The sequence below is a fragment of the Dendrobates tinctorius genome, unplaced genomic scaffold (genome assembly GCF_039654945.1).
Source record: "Dendrobates tinctorius isolate UK_male_01 unplaced genomic scaffold, ASM3965494v1 ptg000138l, whole genome shotgun sequence".
In the NCBI taxonomy this organism is placed as follows: domain Eukaryota; kingdom Metazoa; phylum Chordata; class Amphibia; order Anura; family Dendrobatidae; genus Dendrobates; species Dendrobates tinctorius.
Genome location: NW_027361806.1, coordinates 13,175,904 through 13,198,823, shown reverse-complemented (window position 1 = coordinate 13,198,823; position 22,920 = coordinate 13,175,904). Strand labels below are relative to the sequence as shown.

Genomic DNA, 22,920 nt, shown 5'->3' with positions numbered 1-22,920 from the left:
TCTTGGAGAACAGGAGAAGTCCCAGAAGACTGGAGAAGAGCAAATGTTGTTCCTATCTTCAAAAAGGGGAAGAAGGTGGACCCAGGGAACTATAGGCCGGTGAGTCTGACTTCTATACCAGGAAAGATCTTTGAACAAATTATTAAACAACATGTATGTCAATACCTGGATAAGAATGAAGTGATTAAACAGAGTCAGCATGGGTTTGTAACTAATAAGTCATGTCAGACTAACTTAATTTCCTTCTATGACGGTATCACTGATTGGGTGGATCAAGGAAATGCTGTAGATATAGTATATCTTGACTTCAGCAAAGCATTTGACAAAGTCTCTCATAAAATCCTTATTGAAAAAATGACTAAGTATGGAATGTACAAGGCAACTGTTAGGTGGATTCATAACTGGCTTAGTGACCGGACCCAAAGAGTGGTCGTAAATGGCTGCACATCCAGTTGGAAGAATGTCTCAAGTGGGGTACCACAGGGCTCTGTCCTGGGCCCTGTATTGTTCAACATCTTTATCAACGATTTAGATGAAGGAATTGAGGGTAAACTGATTAAATTTGCTGATGACACAAAGCTAGGAGGGATAGCTAATACTAGAGAAGAGAGAGAGAGGATTCAAAAAGATTTAAATAAACTGGAGGAGTGGGCAGCAACTAACAGAATGGTTTTTAACAGGGAGAAAGGCAAAGTACTACATCTGGGCAATAAAAATGAAAAAAGCATATACAGAATGGGAGGAATAGGCCTAAGCAACAGCACATGTGAAAAAGACTTGGGTATACTAATAGATCACAGACTGAATATGAGTCAACAGTGTGATGCAGCAGCAAAAAAGGCAAATGCAATTCTAGGATGTATTAACAGAAACATACAGTCTAGATCACGTGAAGTCATTATTTCCCTCTACTCCTCTTTGGTCAGACCTCATCTGGAATATTGTGTCCAGTTTTGGGCACCACATTTTAAAAAAGACATCAACAAACTGGAGCAAGTTCAGAAAAGAGCGACCAGAATGGTGACCGGTCTGCAAACCCTGTCTTATGAGGAAAGGTTGCAGGATTTGGGATTGTTTAGTTTGCAAAAGAGAAGGCTGAGAGGAGACTTAATAGCTGTCTACAAATATCTAAAGGGCTGTCACATTGTAGAAGGATCAACTTTATTCTCATTTGCACAAGGAAAGACTAGAAGCAATGGGATGAAACTGAATGGGAGGAGACACAGATTAGATATTAGAAAAAACTTTTTGACAGTTAGAGTGATCAATGAGTGGAACAGGCTGCCACGAGAAGTGGTGAGTTCTCCTTCAATGGAAGTCTTCAAACAGAGGCTGGACAGATATCTGACTGGGATGATTTAGCGAATCCTGCTTTGAGCAGGGGGTTGGACCAGATGGCCCAGGAGGTCCCTTCCAACTCTACGATTCTATGCATGATGGATTTATGCATTGGCACACTATATACATTATGTAATCTGGCAGCTGTCTAACAGGACTTTCCGTGAGCTCTACTTCTGGCTGCCCTACTATTCTATGCATTCTAACCATCATGGCAACAGATGATCATACAGCCGGAGAACAGCCCTTTAATAAGACAACTCGCCTCCCACCACTCAAACTATCCATACTGCACCATGACCAAGAAAGGAAAACAACCTCAAGAACAAACACACTTATCAGGAAGCTGTCATATAGATCATAGCACTACCCTACAGATAAGGAGAGAGGCGCCACTGGGCCATGGGGAGCTGAAAGACACAAAGAAGCTCTTTAACTCCTTCCTCCAAGAGGAATAATCCAGGTGCCCCTAATTATGACACTGAGCCAATTACTAAAGTGCAATTACTATTAGTAGATACATTGCAGAATGTTAGGCAATTGCTAAAATGATTGCAGTCCTTTCCAAAAAAAGTTTGCATAAGTCAAATCAATAGCATAAAGTAAATAAAAGAAACTTTGTAATATATCTTATCACGGAATTCTGCTTCTTTCTCCACTTCTTATACCCCTGCCTCTTAAACTCATTATTCACTCTGAAAAAACAAGCTTAAATCCATCATAGCGGAAGCAAGAGAGACTGCCAGTTCACTGAGGGATCAACTTACAGCTGCATATTCAAGACTATAGAGACAGGAGAGGGGAGGAGGGTTGCGGAGTAGAGTGAGAAAACAGCAGATGCAGAACAAGTACGCAGATTGCGCTGAAGCTAATGAGTAATTTAGCTTATCTCCGAGCTGGATTCATAGCTACACTACTCAGTACTGCTATATTATGTTCTCCATGTTGCTACTACTTCTGAACGCGTGTTACATAGAGACAGACCAGGAATCACTCATGTCTGAGTATGCTGTGTATAAAAGATATCCACTAGCTCAGAGACAATTGAAAATTAGAAATAGAGCCCACAAAGGGTGAAAACTGATGAAAATGCAGAAGTCATTTAATGGCCAGAAATAGTGTTATTCCTCATGTACACACACACACAACAGTTTATTCTGAACAGTAACTGGAATAGATAAATACTAGCGATGAGCGAATGTGCTCGGGTGCTAACCGAGGGACTTTGGCGTGCTGGAATAATATGTTTGATTCCCCACGCCTGCATGTTCGACAGCCCACAATACATGCATGGATTGCCTAAAGCCCCCGTTACACACTGCGATATCGCTAGCAATATCGCTGTAAAGTCACTGATTTTGTGACGTTATAGCGATATTGCTAGCGATATCGCTGCATGTGATACTTGCCTCCGACCGGCTCCCCCGCTGGTTATTGCTGATCGCGCGAGAAGCTGCTGGATCATTCCTCGTCGTCCACTTCCTGCGGCGCTTCCTGCTGTGACGACGAGCGACGCGTGGAGCCGGGCGGGAGGACGCAGGATCGCCACGTCTGACAGGTAAGTAGCGATCCCCGTCCCCTGCGATGTCGCTGGTGAGATCTGCCTGAGTGGCAGCTCACTAGCGACTACACAGCGATTCACCAGCGAACCTGACCGCGTCATATCGCTGGTCGGGATCGCTGGTGAGTCGCTAGGTGTAACGGTACCCTAACAAACAGGCAATCTCTGCATGTGTTGCGGGTGTCAAAGAGCTGCGAGACATGCAGCCATGGGGACTTAAACATATCTTTCGAGCACCCCGAAGACACAGTGTTAGCTTACGAGCATGTTCAGATAACACCTTATCCAAGCAAGTTCGCTCATCACTAATGAATATAATGTGAAAGAGTTGTCCAGGAGTATCGTATTTATTTTACTTTGAGACTAAAAACTAACAGGCAGGTAGTTGTTAAAGGAATCTACCTGCCTGTTCTAATCGGTGCTAGCTAAAGCCGCCGTTACATATAGCGATATCGCTAGCAATATCGCTGTAACGTCACCGATTTTGTGACGTAGCAGCGATATTGCTAGCGATATCGCTATGTCTGATACTTACCTCCGACCGGCTTCCCCGCTGCTCATCGCTGGTCGCACGAGAACGTCCTGGATCATTTCTCGTCGGGCGCTTCCTGCTGGTGCCGACGAGCAACGCGTGGACGCAGGCGGGAGGACGTCAGGATCGCCGCGTCTGACAGGTAAGTAACGACCCCTGCTATGTCGCTGGTGAGATCTGCCTGTGTGGCAGCTCACTAGCGACCACTTAGCGATGCACCAGCGATCCATATCGTTGTCGGAATCGCTGGTGCATCGCTAAGTTTAACGGTACCCTAAGAGCTGTCACAGAATGCTCCTGCCGGCGATTCAGCTGCTCCACATCAACAGGATAGTAGTTCTTCCAGTTTGCTTTGTCGAGACGTCATGCTGTTTGATAGCCGGCTCCTCACAGTTAGACAGCAGGGAGCCAGCTGTCAATCAGCATGGCATCAGCAGTCATGCCCCATCAACAGAGAAGAGTGGAAAGGAGGCACTGCACTGTTGATGACTATATGATGTCAGCGGAAGCCAATGAATTACCGGCAGGAGCGGTCTGTCTGCTTAGTGTCAGCAGAAAATGGCACTGGGCACAACAGGCAGGTAGTTAGCAGATACCTGCGTATTAGTTCTTAGGCGCATAGTAAAACAATAATTCATTCTAGATAACCCCTTCATCTTGCAACTTCCTGTTTAATATTATCCTCTTGATTACATTCCAGAGGTTTTCAATGGGGTTCAGGTCTGGAGTTTGGGCTGGCCATGACAGGGATTTGATGTGATGGTCCTTCATCCACACATTGATTGACCTACCTGTGTGGCATGACACCTTGTCCTGCTGGAAAAAAACAGTTCTCAGAGTTGGGGAACATTGCCTAAGCAGAAGGAATCAACTGTTTTTCCAGGACAACTTTGTATGCGGCTTGATTCATACATCCTTCGCAAAGAGTAACCTGCCCAATTCCAGCCTTGCTGAAGCATCCCCGGATCATCACCGATCCGCCACCAAATATCACAGTGGGTGCAAGACACTGTGGCTTGTACGCCTCTCCAGGTCTCCGTCTAACCATTAGATGACCAGGTGTTGGGCAAAGCTGAAAATTAGACTCATCAGAGAAGATTACCTTACTCCAGTCCTCTATGGTCCAATCCTTATAGTCTTTGCCAAACTTCAGCCTGGCTCTCCTTTGCTTCTCATTGATGAAAGGCTTTTTTTTTCTAGCTTTACATGACTTTAGGAGCCTGTTATGAACTGTTCTTGCCGTGCACTTCACCCCAGCTGCCATTTGCAATTCCTTTTGTAGGTCACTTGATGTCATCCTGCGGATGTTGAGTGACATTCCAATAAGATGACAAGTCATCCCGGTCAGTGGAGAGTCGTTTTCGCCCTCTGCCGGTCTGTAGCTTTGTTGTCCCCAATGTCTGCTGCTTGACCTTGTTGTAATGGACTGCTTTCTTAGAAATTTTAAGGCTGGAGGCAAAATGACGCTCACTGTATCCCTCTGCTAGTAAAGCCAGAATTGAGCCCTTCTTTTCCTCACTCAAGACTATTCTTTAAAAGTTATTTTTTCATTCCTATTACTTTTGGGATATTACTAGCACTTGTTTGGCCATTCAGCTTGTCCTATTGCAAGAGGATTGTAAACACCACAGCAGGGTTTTTATACTTTCCTTTGTTAAACTAGATTTGGTTCATGTGATCACCTAATCAGAAGCACATTAAAAAGAATGAGGTGTACTCTGGTTGGAATTCAACTAACACTGGAATGGAATGGTTGTCAGACATGTAGAGAAGCTGATTTTTATAAAATTGTGCAGTGGTCTCTTAATTTTTTCCAGAGCTGTATATTGTTAGGTTTTTTGTTTTTTTTTTCATTTTATTAATTACAAAAAGGGAAATAGGCCGATGCAAAAATTTGGGTACCCTTGTAGATATGTGTGCTCAGATAACGTTGACCAAGGTCTCAGACCTTCATTAGCCTGTCAGGGTTATGGGTTGTTCACTATCATCTTTAGGAAAGGCCAGGTCATGCAAATTTCCCAGCTGTATAAACACCCAGCCTCCTTTAACAAAAAAAAACAGCAGCCATGGGTTCTTCTAAGAAGCTGCCTAGCACTCTGTAAGTGGTGGAGGCCCACAAAGCAGGAGAAGGCTGTAAGAAGACTGCATAGCGTTTTCAAGTTGCCATTTCCTCATTTTGAAATTTAATTAAGATATGGTAGTTACCAGGAACAGTGGAGGTCAAGATAAGGTCTGGAAGACCAAGCTAAATTTCAGAGAGAGCTGCTCGTGGGATTGCTAAGAGAGGCAAATCAGAACCCTCGCTTGACTGCAAAAGTCCTTCAGAAAGATTTAGCAGACTCTGGAGTTGTGGTACATTGTTCTACTGTTAAGAGACACCTGCACAAATATGGCCTTCATGGAAGAGTCATCAGAAGAAAACCTCTCCTGTGTCCTCACCATAAAATTCAGTGTCAGAAGTATGCAATGCATTTTGGAAAGAAGTCCTGTGGACCGATGAGATTAAAATAAAACTCTTTGGTCACAATGATCAAAAGTATGCGTGGAGAAAAAAGGGCACATAATTTCAGGAAAAGAACATCTTGGCACCCATTAAGTATGTATATATATATATATATATATATATTTTATATATATATATATATATATATATATATATAATATATATATATATATATATACACACACACACGGTATAGTATATAATTTATTTACAAAGGAAATGTGTCCTCTGTAACTTTAGGCCTTTTAGAGATCATTTCATCTTCAACTTGCTTACCTGTTCATAATAACAATTATTTTGACCAAGGGTTCACAAACTTTACACGCCACTCTATGTATATCAAACTTTGGTATAAATTTGTAAATACGTGCAAGTTTTCTACTGGATACCATTGTATGAATTATGGTAATCTCTCAGGTTGGTCCATACCTTTTTTTGTGGGGAGCACTTTTGGCATCTGTCTGCTCATATGATAATATAATATGCATTCTAAGGGCTCATTTACACGTCAGTTTATCTTGTAAGGGTACTATCCATTTTTTTAGATGGCGCTTATACCTATGGTATTCTACGGGGCTATGCGCAAGTTCAATTTTTTCTTTGGACTGAGTGGTTCCTTGGAAAATATTGGAGACATGTCCAATTATGATCCAAGTGTTGGTTCAAAATCAGCAATGCAAGTCTATGGGTCTGTGAATAAAAAAAAAAAATCAGACCGTATTAAATTAAAGTGCGGTCCGTCTTTCTCGGATTGTCTGAATGTAGAAGATGGAGAAACCTTTTTTTTTCTCTAAATGTACGAGAAAAATTGAGGACACTCGGACCGAACTCTAATCAAACTCTGATCAGAAGAATCGCTCCACGTGGAAAATACTGGTGTTTGAATGAGGCCTAAGGGTGTATGTCGGGAGCTTTTCAGGTTCATACACTGAACAGGGCCTATTTCTGTTATCTGTCGCACTCATTCATTGTTTTGATTGATAAAATTGGCCACCACTTCATCTGCGACACAAATGTGAACATGAGCTTGCCGCCATTATCTATGACAAAGTATATCTAGATATAATATTAATAACCCCCGCAAACACACAATTGAAGTTTTCACAAGCACTGACACATAACCAAATTCCAGGAGTGAAATGTGTAATCTGGATTTACGTCAGGAATTTAGAGAGGGCCAGAATATGGCGGCGGTGCCAGCGGGAGCTTCCTGCCTGCCGCGCGCTCGTTTTTGGCTAATCACTTGCTGGAGCCTGAGGTGTAAACAGTGAGCTAATTTCCTCTGGCTAACGAGACATCTGCTCAGAATCTTTACTCAAGGTTAGCGTGACGATCTCAGCGGAAAAATATGCCACTTTACAAAGGAAGAAAGTGTTATTTCTGCTTTAAGGGAGGGATCGAAAAAGAAAAAATTAAAAAAAAAAAAAAAAAAAAATCCTGTCCGGTAACAATTGAGTAATAAATATACGGTGGTCCGCAGCTCTTACGAGCAAATGTGTGTACGCAGGTCTGAGGTTAAGCAAAGAAATGACATCACTTATCAATCCCAGGCTGATGGTAACTACAACTCCTAATATGCAGTGAATAATTTTCCTGCATTTTACAAAAAAAAGTAGTAAAAAAAATTCTTAAATTTCCTCATATAGATTGTTTAAATATATGAAGGAAAAGGGCAACTAAAAATAGGATCGTACTGTATGTTCTAAAAAGAGGTAATGAATATTAATTAAAATGTGTTTTCTGAAAACTTTTTCTGAAGTTTGCTGCTGTTTCTGTCATAAGGGGATCAGTCTCATCTCATCTCGAGGGGAATATATGAAGATTGACAAATAGCAGGAATCCATGAAGACATGATCTTGGTCCCGGGAGGAAATGGCCCAGGCTGACCCATTATGGGACAAGGACTCTACATGAACACCGCCATCTCTGTCTACATGATAAATGTCCTATTGCACTATGTAACATTATTTGTTCGCCATCCCGTCCAGCCCATTGAACCACTACCCCAACACCTGTCACACACAATATCCGCAGCAAAGTGGTGACTACAATGCGGTGGCGCTGGGACACGTCCTAATCTGCCTATGAAGAGCATTTCCACCTAAAGCAGGCGAAGATGCAATCAACAAGTTTTCGCCAAGGATGTTCGGCATCATTCAATCTTTTCCAAGTTAGGCTCAGTCTTCATCTTGAAGGAGAAAGGATGTGACAACTGCTAAAAGTAGTGCTAAGGTGTAACTTATGTTGGATCATTTCTATGGGAACTCAGAAAGTGCAAGGAAAGTCTTGTGAGCAAATTCTAAAGCAAAAGTCTAATAAATGCCGCCATATACTGTCACTTTATGGCAGCGTAATCATTTGAGAGCCCAATTAAAATCTCTACCAGATGCATCTGTAATACAGACGTTTGCTGGATGCCTTAGACTTCTTGAAAGGGAAATACAAGAGAGGTGTTGGAAACGTATCTAGGGCTATGTTCGCGTTGAATGTATTCCAAAACGTGCATTTCCTAAGGAATGCTCAGACCTTTACCACTGTATATATCACCTATTTGTTACAGTTAGAAACACATAATATCCTTTTTTGTGGTGACCTCCAATTCAAGTCTCATGACCTTCAAATAACGTCTCATGTGCAAAGTCTCATGACCTCTAAATAAAGTCTCGTGTGCACAGTCTCATGACCACTAAATGAAGTCTCATGTGCACAGTCTCATGACCTCCAGGTAAAGTCTCATGTGCAAAGTCCCATAACCAATAAATGAAGTCTCATCACCTTCGAAATAAAGTGTAATGAAAGCCCAATAAAGTCTCATGTGCCAAGTCTCTTGACCTCCAAATAAAGTCTCATGTGCAAAGTCTTGTGACCTCAAAAAAATAAAAGTACATTGCTAAATGTAAATGTGTTAACGCTATGTGATGTTTGCAGAGTCTTATTTGGCCCCAAAAATATATTATCTGGTGAAGGTTCAACATTACATTTTATGATATCCGGTATATATATATACTCATGTATATATCGATAATGTAAAAACCTAAAAAAAAAAGTTTTGAGGTCTATGACAAGATTAGAGAATCTCATATTATGCATAGTTCTAAATAGTTCAAACATTTTGTATGTAAAAGCTATACACAAAAGTATAAAAATATCCACCGTGTCTGCTACCAAACACAGCCTGATGGTAAGATTCACAGGCATTGTCATTGAAAGTATTCAGTTGCATTGTATTGTACAGCAAAAAAATAAACATCTACTAAAACCTTAAAAAAGTAAAAATTGGAAAAGGAAAAAAAAATTATTATAAATTTTAAATATATATGTATATAACAATAAATCCTAAAAAAAAACACGAAACAAATCCAAAACTAAAATTCTTACAGACCGAAGTTCATTAAACTTTAGGATAATAAGACAAGCAGAACATGAAGCCTCTCACACATTTCCTGATGTGTTATAGTACAAAAAAGACACAAATGAATGCAGCATTATTACTAACAAGGCTAAGGTCTACTGAAGAAAGGGTACCCTATCCAGAAAAGAGCAAGGCTTAACGCAGTGCTGACGGAATAAGGTATGGGGTGGGGAGGGGGCACGTTCTTCGGTTTTGTCCTCACCTCTGGGTCCTGTAATGACAGGTCGATGATGCTGCGTAAAAGCCGTTCCAAGGGAAGAGGTCTGCGAAGGAGAAGGACTGCTGAAACCAGACTTCTCTGACTTCTTTAAGGTAGTAGGCGATGGCATTCCTGGCAAGAATGATTGATAAGTGCAATTTAATAATGCTAAGTCATGGAACCACAGCCTATGCATTGTGAACGTGGGTGCAAAAGCAGGGTTCATTCAGTGATACTCAACCTCCAGAGGGGGCTCCATAAGCTGCATGTACTATGGCCAAGCTGGGATTGGACAATATACGGCATGCCTATCTCATCTGTATGATAAGGTGGCATCACAGAAAGTCCACGAGGGCAACCAATAAATGGCTAACTGTTGAAGGACAGACCTAAATGATTTCCCCAATCTTGATAAACCATCTTGTGGGAATCGTAATAGACTAAGTTGAATTTTTTCCCAAGGCTATAGTTTGCTACATGATCAATACATGGCGATTCTGGCGATACCTGAAGTGCTGCCAAAATCTGAATTGACCCTTTAAATAACGATCTTTCTGTATTTAGACTGAATACTATTATTTTTTTTAAAGTCTGGGAGGGCAAAGCTTGAAAACCCAGCACAGACACAAATTTAAGCTCCTAATGCATTTTTTTTGGAGGAGATGGTATAAGACTCAATGTACAAATATTATTTTATAGTATTTTGGCAAGTTATTTATAATAGAATCAGTTTAGTGAAAAATAACATCTATTAGGTTTTTCTAAAACGTCTTGTTAAGATTCTGAGATATAATAAAGCAATGTATATGTTTCTATGGCCAACAAATGTGTTACGTATGGGTTATTACTGCCTCTAACTCCAGTCTAGTGACGCCTCAGGAGGAGACTTTTACGTGTCCAGATTTTTTTTTATAAGGTTGAGTATCACTAAATCGCTCTGAAGGGAAAGTATTAAAAAAAAAAAAAATAAAATAAAGAAGAAAAAAAAAAATAAAAAGCAAAGTCCTTCAATAGATTAGCGGAGAGGTCTTTGTCAGTTTTTATGGTACGTTATGATTTGAGTACTAGACCTATATGTATGTAGGTTCTGATCTAAGACATTGGTCTTCGAACTTTGGAGTGGGGAAAGAATCTAATATGGTATTTTAGTAGTGGAAAGTGACTCAAATCATGATCAAGTTGTAAAGTTGTATCATTTGATCAGTAAGGCAAAGATCTGCACTAGAATTTACACTAATTTCTGGAGTTAATCATGGTAAATTAAATGAACTGTGGTTGATGCTGGTCCCTTTGTGGAATTTTACCATTTCTCTCAACATTTTTAATAGTGATGAAAGGGGTTACCGTAATTTAATTATTGGCGTGGAGAAATATTTGCAACTGCATTAAAGTGGTGTGAATTCCCTCATCCCACAATGCTTCAGCTTGTCACTTGTTTACAGATCACTGCTTGCTGTCAATGATATGGAACATTTTTTTTAGATCCATATTATATACACATACATATCTATCCATCTGCCTACCTATCTACCCATCCATCCACCCATCTTATATCCATCCATCTATCCATCCATCAACCCATCCATCCATCTACCTATCCATCTACCCATCCATCCACCCATCCATCCATCATCTACCCATCCATCATCTACCTATCCATCTGCCTACCTATCTACCCATCCATCCATCTACCCATCCATCCACCCACCTTATATCCATCCATCTACCCATCCATCATCTATCCATCCATCTACCCATCCATCATCTACCTATCCATCTACCCATCCATCATCTACCCATCCATCTACCCATCCATCATCTACCCATCCATCAGCTACCGATCAGCCCATCATCTACCCATCCATCTACCCATCATCTACCTATCATCTACCCATCCATCAACCCATCCATCCATCTACCCATCCATCATCTACCTATCCATCTACCCATCCATCATCTACCCATCCATCAATCTACCCATCCATCAATCTACCCATCCATCAATCTACCCATCCATCAATCTACCTATCCATCAATCTACCCATCCATCAATCTACCCATCCATCATCTACCTATCCATCTACCTATCCATCTACCCATCCATCATCTACCCATCCATCCACCCATCTTATATCCATCCATCAACCCATCCATCCATCTACCTATCCATCTACCCATCCATCCATCATCTACCTATCCATCTGCCTACCTATCTACCCATCCATCCATCTACCCACCTTATATCCATCCATCTACCCATCATCTATCCATCCATCTACCCATCCATCATCTACCTATCCATCTACCCATCCATCATCTACCCATCCATCATCTACCCATCCATCAGCTACCGATCAGCCCATCATCTACCCATCCATCTACCCATCATCTACCTATCATCTACCCATCCATCAACCCATCCATCCATCTACCCATCCATCATCTACCTATCCATCTACCCATCCATCATCTACCCATCCATCAATCTACCCATCCATCATCTACCTATCCATCTACCCATCCATCATCTACCCATCCATCTACCCATCCATCATCTACCTATCCATCTACCCATCCATCATCTACCCATCCATCTATCCATCATCTACCCATCAGCCCATCATCTACCCTTCCATCAGCCCATCATCTACCTATCATATACCCATCCATCCACTCATTCATCCACCTACCTATCCATCCATCCATTTTTACAATTGAGGGTTTGCTACTGTTGTATCCAGTCTAAGCTGATACAATACATTGGATCTGTGCTGCTGAGACAAGGCTGACTAAAGCAGATGCTACTGTAACAAACCCACAGGTTTGAGAAGTTTTAGCTTTGAATGGTTTTTCAGCTTCTTGAATACAAGAAAAAGCCATAAAGGGGAAATGACTGATAGATATGTGAAGATGACATTGGCGACATCTGTGATCTTAAAGGGGTTTTCTGATATCAGAAAACCCACGTCCCCAGTCTGCAGTGCTGACGTCATGTGGACAGTTGTTAAGCCAAGCAATGAGGTCAGCCGATGAGCTCACTGATTGAAGCACTGTCACCATGAAGTCGGCGTAGGAGACAATATACAGAGCTCAAACTCTTAGTATGGCTGAGAGATTTCTGACGGCACATCCTAAACAAATGGCTGATGAAATTAATTGCGGTCTGTGTAAAATGTATCCAATATTAAGTGTCTGCAATCTCTTCATACTGACAAAGGGATCATTGCCCACTATGGCCATTTAATTTTAGCGTGGTCAGAGAACACACATTTCACCAGTGTCATCTAATGACATGCATCTATAAGAATCAGATATAATATAATATGCTCCTTATTCTGCATATTACCCTGTTATAGCTGGTGGGGGGAATAACTGCAATGAACCCTGACGTTTGGGGGTAGAGGGTTAACTAAGTACTATCTGAACAAAGGATTATTGATGTCGGGAAAATGTGTGGTCAGAGGATATGATGTTTCTTATAGGTCTTGTACTTTCAGACTGTTTCAGAAATTGGTAGAAGAGCTTGCACTCTATAGAAACGCAATGGAAAATCTGACTTGTAAACTTTGCCTATGGAGATTTATATCGTACCGTCTGTATATATAGGTTTAGTGAATGAACACATTATAACTCTTTCTATATGGATATTCTCCCTGGGCCTCCAGCTAACCTTGATCCCTGCCAAAGACAGGAAACCATGCTGAGCCTGTCTGGCCCGTGTTATCAGTGTTATATATAGAAGTGTGTGCTCGATAAGACCATAAAAACTGACAATTAACAGGCACAAGTACATGGCTCCATATAATAACCGGGGATGGGGAGTGGGGGGTTCAGAGTTAGTTAGCGCAAAGCAATTAGTCCCATTCCGAAATCATGGTGCATTGGCAGGTAGCGTTACAGGACAGTTCTCGGTTATAGATCCCAAAGTAACATTGACATCAGGTTAGTAGGAGAAGCATGCAAAAACATTCGAACATTTATATGATTTCACACGGTAGCATGGTACAACAACATCGTCACTGATGCCACAATTAATGCTTCTCCATCTGGAAATGTGATGCAATGGGCATGTATAAATGTATATATTAGAGATCCATACAAATCTAAGGCCTTTGTATTGTGAATGTGTCCTCTGGGAAGAATACAAAATGCTATTCGGAGACCTCATATGGCAGCACAGTAGTGCCAACATACAAGCTCTGCACATACCGTGTATATGTTCCCCTTGAATATGATACAAGGCTGCTATATTCTTTGCATATAACTTTTTTGTGGTTGAGAATGACAGCTAAGGTGTGTATACTTTTGCATCTTCCGTTCTTGGTGTACAGCTCCTATGCACAACTATTCATCACCATGGTTACAGGCTACTACTGCAGCGCGATCATGCAGCGCTTTGCTACTGTCTGTAGGATAGCAAGAAGAGAAAAAGAAGGATCAGGACTACACAATTGTGACATTTGTAGTCCAGAGCTATGGAGATACATAGGTGTGCATAGGAGCTGTAAACACTAAACGGGAGTAGATTTTTAATCGAGTTTTTTTTCTTTTGGATACATTCGACCAAAAAAAAAAAAAGTCTATATACCCTTTAACATCCTTTAGGATGCAAATCCTTGTTAAAAATGAAGCAATGTATTGGTGATACAGACCACTGATGGTTCTAATGGTAGGACCCCCCTTCAATGCAATATGCAAGGGAACAATTCTCACTATCATGAAGGCAAATGTACGCCTTCACCCCCCTATGAGAATATGGACATGTGCTGAGTCGCTACGTGTCTCAGAGGCAGAATGGGTTAGAAATGCTAAAACATTAAGTGGACATCAGATCGTGGCATTCAGTGATGTGACGTAGCGATTCCCAACATTCCAGGGCATGCACAATTCGTGGTCTGCTGAAATGCAAGCGCCATGGCCAAAGTCAGAGATCTCATGTAGCAGAAGTCAATTTATATACACAGGAGAGCCCCCCAAAGCTGGACGGCTACCATGGCCTATAAACTTCGCAAACCTCCCTCCTATCCAGATAATGTAGACATGTGGTGTGGAAGGATTGTATACATGAACTGCAACAAGGTCTCAAAATGAAAAAACTCAGAAGGAGATCACCCGGAACACAGTGACCGGTGACCCCAACACCAATCCAACACTCAAGAAAAACAGGACTCTCATCAGATAAAAAAACATAGATTGCAAAACAAATTATTAATAAAGTATAATTTGATTCAAAACTCAACAAATCACTGAATTGTTCCATTTTAGCGTGGCAAGGATACCATGGATTTTCCTTGACAACCGACAGAAAGAGACCTAATTGGTCATTACCACAAATAATAATTATTGAATATCATTGGTCTAGGCTGAATAACATCCATACAAGCTTTTGTGTCTAAATCTATAAAAAAAATGACACATTTCCCCCCAAATTTTATCTTATTAATATACACACAACACACACATTATACAGAGTGTGAAATAAGTATTGAACATGTGACAAATTTTCTAAGCAAATCTATTTCGAAAAATTATATTGACATGAAATTCTCAGCAGATGTCGGTAACAACCCCTCCAATCCACACAGGCAAAGACATCACCATAGATGTCCATAAATTATGTGCAATAATGAGAAATGACACAGGGAAAAAGTATTGAACACGCTTACTGAAACTTATTTAATACTTCATACAAAAGCCTTTGTTGGTGATGAAGCTTCAAGTCGCTTCTTGTATGGAGAAACTAGTCACAGACATTGCTCAGGTTTGATATTATGCCATTCTTCCACACAAACATTCCTCACATCCTGAAGGACCCGTGGACTCCTTTTATGAACTCTGAGGTTTAGTTCCTTCCATAAATTTTCTTTTGGATTCAGGTCTGGCGATTGGCTCAGAAATTCTAGTAGCTTTGTTTTCTTTCTCTGAAACCAATTGAGAGTTTCCTTGGCTGTGTGTTTGGGATCATTGTCTTGCTGAAATGTCCCCCCTAGTTTCATCATCCTCATCATCCTGGCAGCACGTTTTTATCAAGCATGTCTCAGTACATTTGTCTATTCATCCTTGCTTCAATTTTATGAAACTTGCCAGTGCTCTGTGCTGAAAAACAGCCCACACCATGATGTTCCCACCTCTATACTTCACTGTTGGCATGGTGTTTTTTGAGATTATATGCAGTGCTTTTTGGCCTCAACACTGTTTATAATGGCATCCAAAGAGTTCAGTTTCGGTCTCATCTGACTAGACTATAGTCTCCCAGTATTTCACAAGCTTGTCTAAATGTTGTTGAGCAAACTTTAAATGCTCTTGAACATGCTTTCTGTTCGGGAATGGAGTCTTGCATGGTGAGCGTGTAAACAGGCCACAGAGATTGTGGGGTTAGCCATACATACAGGTCATGGAGGTTGCATGGTTGAGTGCATTACTTAATGTTCTTTGAAACAATTGTACCTGCTGATTCTAGGTCTCTCTGTAGCTCTCCACAGGTGGTCCTTGGCTTCTGGACAACTCTTCTCAGAATTCTTTTCACTCTGTCTGAAATCTTGTCAGAGTCCATGGTCGTGGCTAGTTTATGGTGAAATTATGTTCTTTCCACTTCTGGATTATGGCTCCAACAGTGCTCACTGGAACACTTAGTAGTTTAGAAATTCTTCTGTAACCAAACCCATCAGTATGTTTTAGAACAATAAGGTTGTGAAGATCTTGAGACAACTCACTGGTTTTACCCATCATGAGTTGTTTCTTGTGTGGCACCTTGGTAATGAGACACCATTTTATAGGCCATCAGAGGAACCAGCTGATATTATTTTTCACCGAGTAGCAGGATTGCTTTCTAATTACTGATAGGTTTCAACTGCTGTCAGGACATTTTGCGCCTCATTTTATTCACGTGATCAATACTTTTTCCTGGTGTCATTTTTCATTATTACACATAACTTAATTTATGGATATCTATGGTTTGATTTCTTTGCCTGTGTGGAATGGATGGTTTGTTGCCGACATCTGATGAGAATTTCATGTCAATATAATCTTTACAAATAGATTTACATGGAAAATTCCTGATGTGTTCGATACTTATTTCATATGCATGCATGTATGTATACAAACATACATACACACACACTTCAATACACACATTTTAATATTTTTTATAAAGAGAAAAAAAGTACAGCAAAAAATAATCCATTTTTGAACATGTATAGATATATATTTAATTATTTACTATACCTAAATATATAGTCCCCCAGCTGTTCTAAGAAAATGAGTGACAGATGTGCTAAATTATGCACAGATAAAACCCTGACAAAGTTGGGTGACGACCCTGTGGGAAGCAGCAATGCCAAACATACTACAAAACCCAATAGTTGGTAACAGACCTAGATTGCAGCCTGCACACCCCGACAATCAGATGGTTGACACCCAGCTTCTCCATAAACAGTTCAAGAAGAATGAGGATGACTCAAGGACTAATCTTAGCGGTAAACAGTCTTACCATTGATGAAATATATACATACATACGTGTACACATACCGTTTTCAAAACTTCACCTTCCAGCATGCCCCAACAACCTCCCACTGTCACGGCATGCTGGGAGTTGTAGTTTTGCAATATAGAGCCACTAGCTGGAGACCCTTGCCCTACAGCTTACAACTGATATCTGTACAGGTTAATGGCCGCCGCAGCAGAGGTGGCCGTTTATCTAAACAACTCCTGTCTCACATATCAATCAAATTAATGAAAATGGATGACGCCACAGGAGCAGGACTTTAAGTAATGCAAACTGGGAACAAAAAACGAATTAATTAGCTCTGACAAATATTCAATATGGCTTTTTTTCAGCAGCTGCTGTATATCTTTTACAATGCAGTTACACTAATTACCTCATCCTAATTCTTCATTTCACGTTTTATTAATAGTCCTGTGATTTGTCACATAACACAAACAAATCAGGAGTTATATGGAGGAAGAAAAATCACCTCGTAAATGTGAAATGAATCCTGTATGACACAACTTAACAGCTCGCTCGGGAGAGTAGAGGTGGACACTGAGGAGACGGTGGGGGGAGCAAAGAAAAAAACAGAGATCCCTCTGGATGTCAATAAAATCCAAATTCTCCAGGCTTGTTACATTCTGCGAGTTATATTCCTTTTCAGTTTTCTACGGTTCTCTCTGCTTGCTTTCAGTGACTGGAAACATTTTTCCAGAGGCTACAAATTTGCCCTGATCAACTGTTGGGTTTGCTACAATTGTCTCTACTTTATGAGCTAAACTGTGAGGACTGCAGGTTGATATATATTTGATACATTATAACTAGAGATTAGCGAATCCAAGAGAAGGCCGATGAAAGGTGGGCGGTGGAAATCCACAGGGGGCCACGCTCTGAGTCAGGAACCACCCAGGTCAGATAAGAGAAGTCGATTTATTCAACACAACGCGTTTCAGGGACGATCCGTCCCCTTCATCAGATGTTGAAGTGCCAATAGGTGATGAAGGGGACGGATTGTCCCTGAAACGCAAACCCATAAAGGAGGAACAGCATCTCATCTGGGTGAAGGTCAAAGGTTCTTTATTCTGCCATTATAAATAGTACAACGTTTCGACCATAACATGGTCTTTTTCAAGTATGTCCCTGAAACGCGTCTGGTTGAATAAATCGACTTCTCTTGTCTGACCTGGGTGGTTCCTGACTCAGAGCGTGGCCCCCTGTGGATTTCCACCGCCCACCTTTCATCATTCTTCTCTGTATCACGGCTCATGAGCAGGACGCCCGAGCGGGTGGAAGGAGCTGCAGCTCTCCAGGACCGCCGTCATTCACCGCCTGGCATACATAACCACCAGAGGTGAATTGAACACCTCTTCCCCCTCCACTTATGTCCTGACAGTCTTCCTATGGAGAGCCCTCTCTTTTGGTTAATTTTCCCAAAAAAGACTGTCTGTGTGACTTGTAGATATGACTGTGGTCAACACTTCATCAAATCCTCAAGAGGCTTCAACAGTTACAAGTGACTTCACCGTGTCCCCGGGGCCCATAACAAACGCGAATCTGTTCCATATGAAGAATAATTCCAGCTGACGGGAGGATAGAATATAAGCCGGGGACATACGAGGGAGATATTATATACTGAGGTGCAGCAGACAATACCCACATGCCGGGGAAGCCGAGTTTAAAAAAAAAAAAGATATATTTTCAAGCGCTAAAATTGCTTGAACTGTGAAATCAAGTAATGAACAATAGAAAAGGTCCTGTCAGCAGGAATCATCGCTACGCAAAGTCAGCAATTTCTGCCGAAACCTTATTATGGCCCCGTATTCGATTCTTCATCTCTGTACTATTTCCCTCACAACAAATAGACTGACTTGACCTCAGCCTGTTACTTAATGCAGGTTGCCTGTCATCTCTCACTAAGCTCCCATCCTTCTCCTTGAGGGTCCTTTTAGCCATATAGAAGAGGAGAGTCGATATGGTCAAGCCCAGGTTTGAGATAACGGCGCTAATGCCTGCATTACTCACTTAGGCTGCTTTTTGGAATTCTTAAAAGGAGTTCTCTATGGTTTTCTGTTCTCAGGGGAAAAGAAGATAAAATATTTATTCATAATTCTCTGTTTATTAAAATTTGTCCCCAAATGGTGTCCTGGAGGACCAGGTCATATGAGCTCTGTACAGGTACAGCTCGTTGCATGTCTCCAATCCACAAGGGGTAAGTTTTGTTATATATTTAGGGTTCATATCTACAGGCAGCGCAGACAGAAATCAGATTTAGGCCGGGGTCAGACTTGCGAGAAACTCGCACGAGTCTCTCGCCTCAATACCCGACACTGCCGCCGGCCGATCGGAGCGTTCAGCTGTATAGAAATACATGGAGCCGAAGGCTCCGAGCCGAGTGCCAGCGGCAGTTCCAGGTATTGAGGCGAGAGACTCGTGCGAGTTTCTCGCAAGTCTGACCCCGGCCTTAGGCTCTGTTGCTTAGGAGAGTCCACAAAAAACTCATAGGAGAACACATGGTAAGTGGGGCGCTCTGTTACCGATTTAAAACTTCCATACATATTAGCTAAAATTCAGCCGAATCGGCCAATGTATATTAGGGTCTCATGACTCTCCCCCAACAGATCGTACCGGGGAAGAAAAGGAATTTTAATAAACAATCGATAAAAGATATGGTAACATCTCTATTAGGACATGTTCAGTATGTGGTCAGTATTTTACATCAATATTTGTAGCCAAAACCAGGAGAGGAACAATCAGAGGAAAAGTATAATAGAAACCCGTCACCACTTCCGTGTTTATCACCCACTCCTGGTTTTGGCTTACAAATACTGATGTAAAATACTGACCAAATACTGAGTGTGTGAACGTGGCCTTAGAGGAACGATTATTCAGTCGTCAGCTACCTGATGTGTAGCATCAGAGCCAAGAAGTTGAACTTGAGCCTTTGTTAGGAGATATGCTGACTCCCATTTTGGAAGTAAGAACATTAACCATCCTGTGCCTAAATAATACTGAAATATACTGTAATAAATATGGCCATATACATAGGAAGTCAGGTGAACCGATTGAAAGAACTGTCTGACCATCTATCCATCTCCTGTGTGTAAACCAACTTTCCTTTGATGGCTGGTGTTGGGGGTAAAGAAGGATCGGGCAGATGGATTTCAATATGCCTGATCCTTTTGTTTTAGGGGTAAATTCAGCATATTACTTTCTCGTCTCTTTTCATACAGCTGATCCGCCGTCTGCCCAGCTAAGTGTACATGTATGTGGAGGGGTCAGAAGGAATACGCTGACAGTAACAAGCTTTTTAATGTCTATGGCCATACAGTGAACAGATACAACTACTAGGTAGGGCTACATAGTAAGTAATCTTGGTACTACCAAACACTTCTGGTTTTATTTTTTTTTTTTTTAAATTGTGTTTCACTTTTTTCACCGGAGTCAGAATGTTGTTTTTTTCTTTAGGCCTCCCTCACACATTTGTGTTTAAACACGTACATTAAAAACCGGTAGCAGTGTCTTCAGTGTTTTGGATCATTGTGTCACCAGTGTGTTTTTCCGGTATGGATAAAGAAATAAATGACAAAGCTTCTCCTATACTACGCAATGCTAAACACGGACCGGAGACGGATGGCACAATGATGGCACACAGACGCCATGCCTGTGCTGTAAGGATTTATCACGGACTCCTAGACTTGTATTGGCCTTTGTCATCCATGAGACTGGAAAAAAAAACAGACAGGTGAGCAGCATAGGTTATAATGGGTACAGTTGTGGCCAAAAGTATTGACACCCCTGCAATTCTGTCAGATAATACTCAGTATCTTCCTGAAAATGATTGCAAACACAAATTCTTTGATATTATTATCTTCATTTAATTTGTCTTAAATGAAAAAACACAAAAGAGAATGAAGCAAAAAGCAAAACATTGATCATTTCACACAAAACTCCAAAAATGGGCCAGACAAAAGTACTGGCACCCTCAGCCTAATACTTGGTTGCACAACCTTTACCCAAAATAACTGCGACCAACCGCTTCCGGTAACCATCAGTGAGTTTCTTACAATGCTCTGCTAGAATTTTAGACCATTCTTCTATGGCAAACTGCTCCAGGTCCCTGATATTAGAAGGGTGCCTTCTCCAAACTGCCATTTTTAGATCTCTCCACAGGTGTTCTATGGGATTCAGGTCTGGACTCATTGCTGGCCACCTTAGAAGTCTCCAGTGCTTTCTCTCAAACCATTTTCTAGTGCTTTTTGAAGTGTGTTTTGGGTCATTGTCCTGCTGGAAGACCCATGACCTCTGAGGGAGACCCAGCTTTCTCACACTGGGCCCTACATTATGCTGCAAAATTTGCTGGTAGTCTTCTGACTTCATAATGCCATGCACACGGTCAAGCAGTCCAGTGCCAGAGGCAGCAAAGCAACCCCAAAACATTAGGGAACCTCCGCCATGTTTGACTGTAGGGACCGTGTTTTTTTCTTTGAATGCCTCTTTTTTTCTCCTGTAAACTCTATGTTGATGCCTTTACCCAAAAAGCTCTACTTTTGTCTCATCTGACCAGAGAACATTCTTCCAAAACGTTTTAGGCTTTTTCAGGTAAGTTTTGGCAAACTCCAGCCTGACTTTTTTATGTCTCGGGGTAAGAAGTGGAGTCTTCCTGGGTCTCCTACCATACAGTCCCTTTTCATTCAGACGCCGACAGATAGTACGGGTTGACACTGTTGTACCCTCGGACTGCAGGGCAGCTTGAACTTGTTTGGATGTTAATCGAGGTTCTTTATCCAACATCCGCACAATCTTGCGTTGAAATCTCTTGTCAATTTTTCTTTTCCGTCCAAATCTAGGGAGGTTAGCCACAGTGCCATGGGCTTTAAACTTCTTGATGACACTGCGCACGGTAGACACAGGAACATTCAGGTCTTTGGAGATGGACTTGTAGCCTTGAGATTGCTCATGCTTCCTCACAATTTGGTTTCTCAAGTCCTCAGACAGTTCTTTGGTCTTCTTTCTTTTCTCCATGCTCAATGTGGTACACACAAGGACACAGGACAGAGGTGGAGTCAACTTTAATCCATGTCAACTGGCTGCAAGTGTGATTTAGTTATTGCCAACACCTGTTAGGTGCCACAGGTAAGTTACAGGTGCTGTTAATTACACAAATTAGAGAAGCATCACATGATTTTTCGAACAGTGCCAATACTTTTGTCCACCCTCTTTTTTATGTTTGGTGTGGAATTATATCCAATTTGGCTTTAGGACAATTCTTTTTGTGTTTTTTCATTTAAGACAAATTAAATGAAGATAATAATACCAAAGAATTTGTGTTTGCAATCATTTTCAGGAAGAAACTGAGTATTATCTGACAGAATTGCAGGGGTGTGAATACTTTTGGCCACAACTGTACCCATTATAACCTATGCTGCTCACCTGTCTGTTTTTTTTTTCCAGTCTCATGGATGACAAAGGCCAATACAAGTCTAGGAGTCCGTGATAAATCCTTACAGCACAGGCATGGCGTCCGTGTGCCATCCGTCTCCGGTCCGTGTTTAGCATTGCGTAGTATAGGAGAAGCTTTGTCTTTTATTTCTTTATCCATACCGGAAAAACACACTGGTGACACAATGATCCAAAACACTGAAGACACTGATACCGGTTTTTAATGTATGTGTTTAAACACAAATGTGTGAGGGAGGCCTAAAGAAAAAAAAAAAACATTCTGACTCCGGTGAAAAAATACTTTTGGCCACAACTGTATATGTGGGATCTGTGAAAAAAAATGGATGACACACGTACTGGAAACATGGACGTGTGAAGGACACGCAAGGTCACATTCACATGTTCAGTATTTGGTCAGTATTTCACATCAGTATTTGTAAGCCGAAATCA

The 22,920-nt window shown here is 41.3% G+C and overlaps 2 protein-coding genes across 23 annotated transcripts in view; one reads left to right on the top strand and one right to left on the bottom strand.

The window, feature by feature from the left end:
* The window catches only part of TM2D1 (TM2 domain containing 1), a 201,435-nt gene extending 192,587 nt beyond the window's left edge, over positions 1-8,848 (top strand). Inside the window, exon 8 of one of the 2 annotated variants that reach the window (XM_073544623.1) lies at positions 7,717-8,848. The gene's annotated coding sequence lies outside the window, so the exon portion shown is untranslated. Of the gene's footprint in view, positions 1-7,693 lie in introns of both variants that reach the window. The other variant, XM_073544624.1, reaches the window with a different exon arrangement.
* NFIA (nuclear factor I A) overlaps positions 1-22,920 on the bottom strand; it is a 507,433-nt gene that overhangs the window by 75,142 nt on the left and 409,371 nt on the right. For 17 of the 21 annotated variants that reach the window (XM_073544603.1, XM_073544612.1, XM_073544611.1 and 14 more), the window contains one exon: positions 9,549-9,677. The exons of the other annotated variants lie outside the window; for them this stretch is intronic. In XM_073544603.1, the coding sequence (XP_073400704.1) occupies positions 9,549-9,677 (129 nt within the window). The remainder of the gene's footprint in view (positions 1-9,548; positions 9,678-22,920) is intronic. 21 annotated transcript variants of the gene reach the window in all.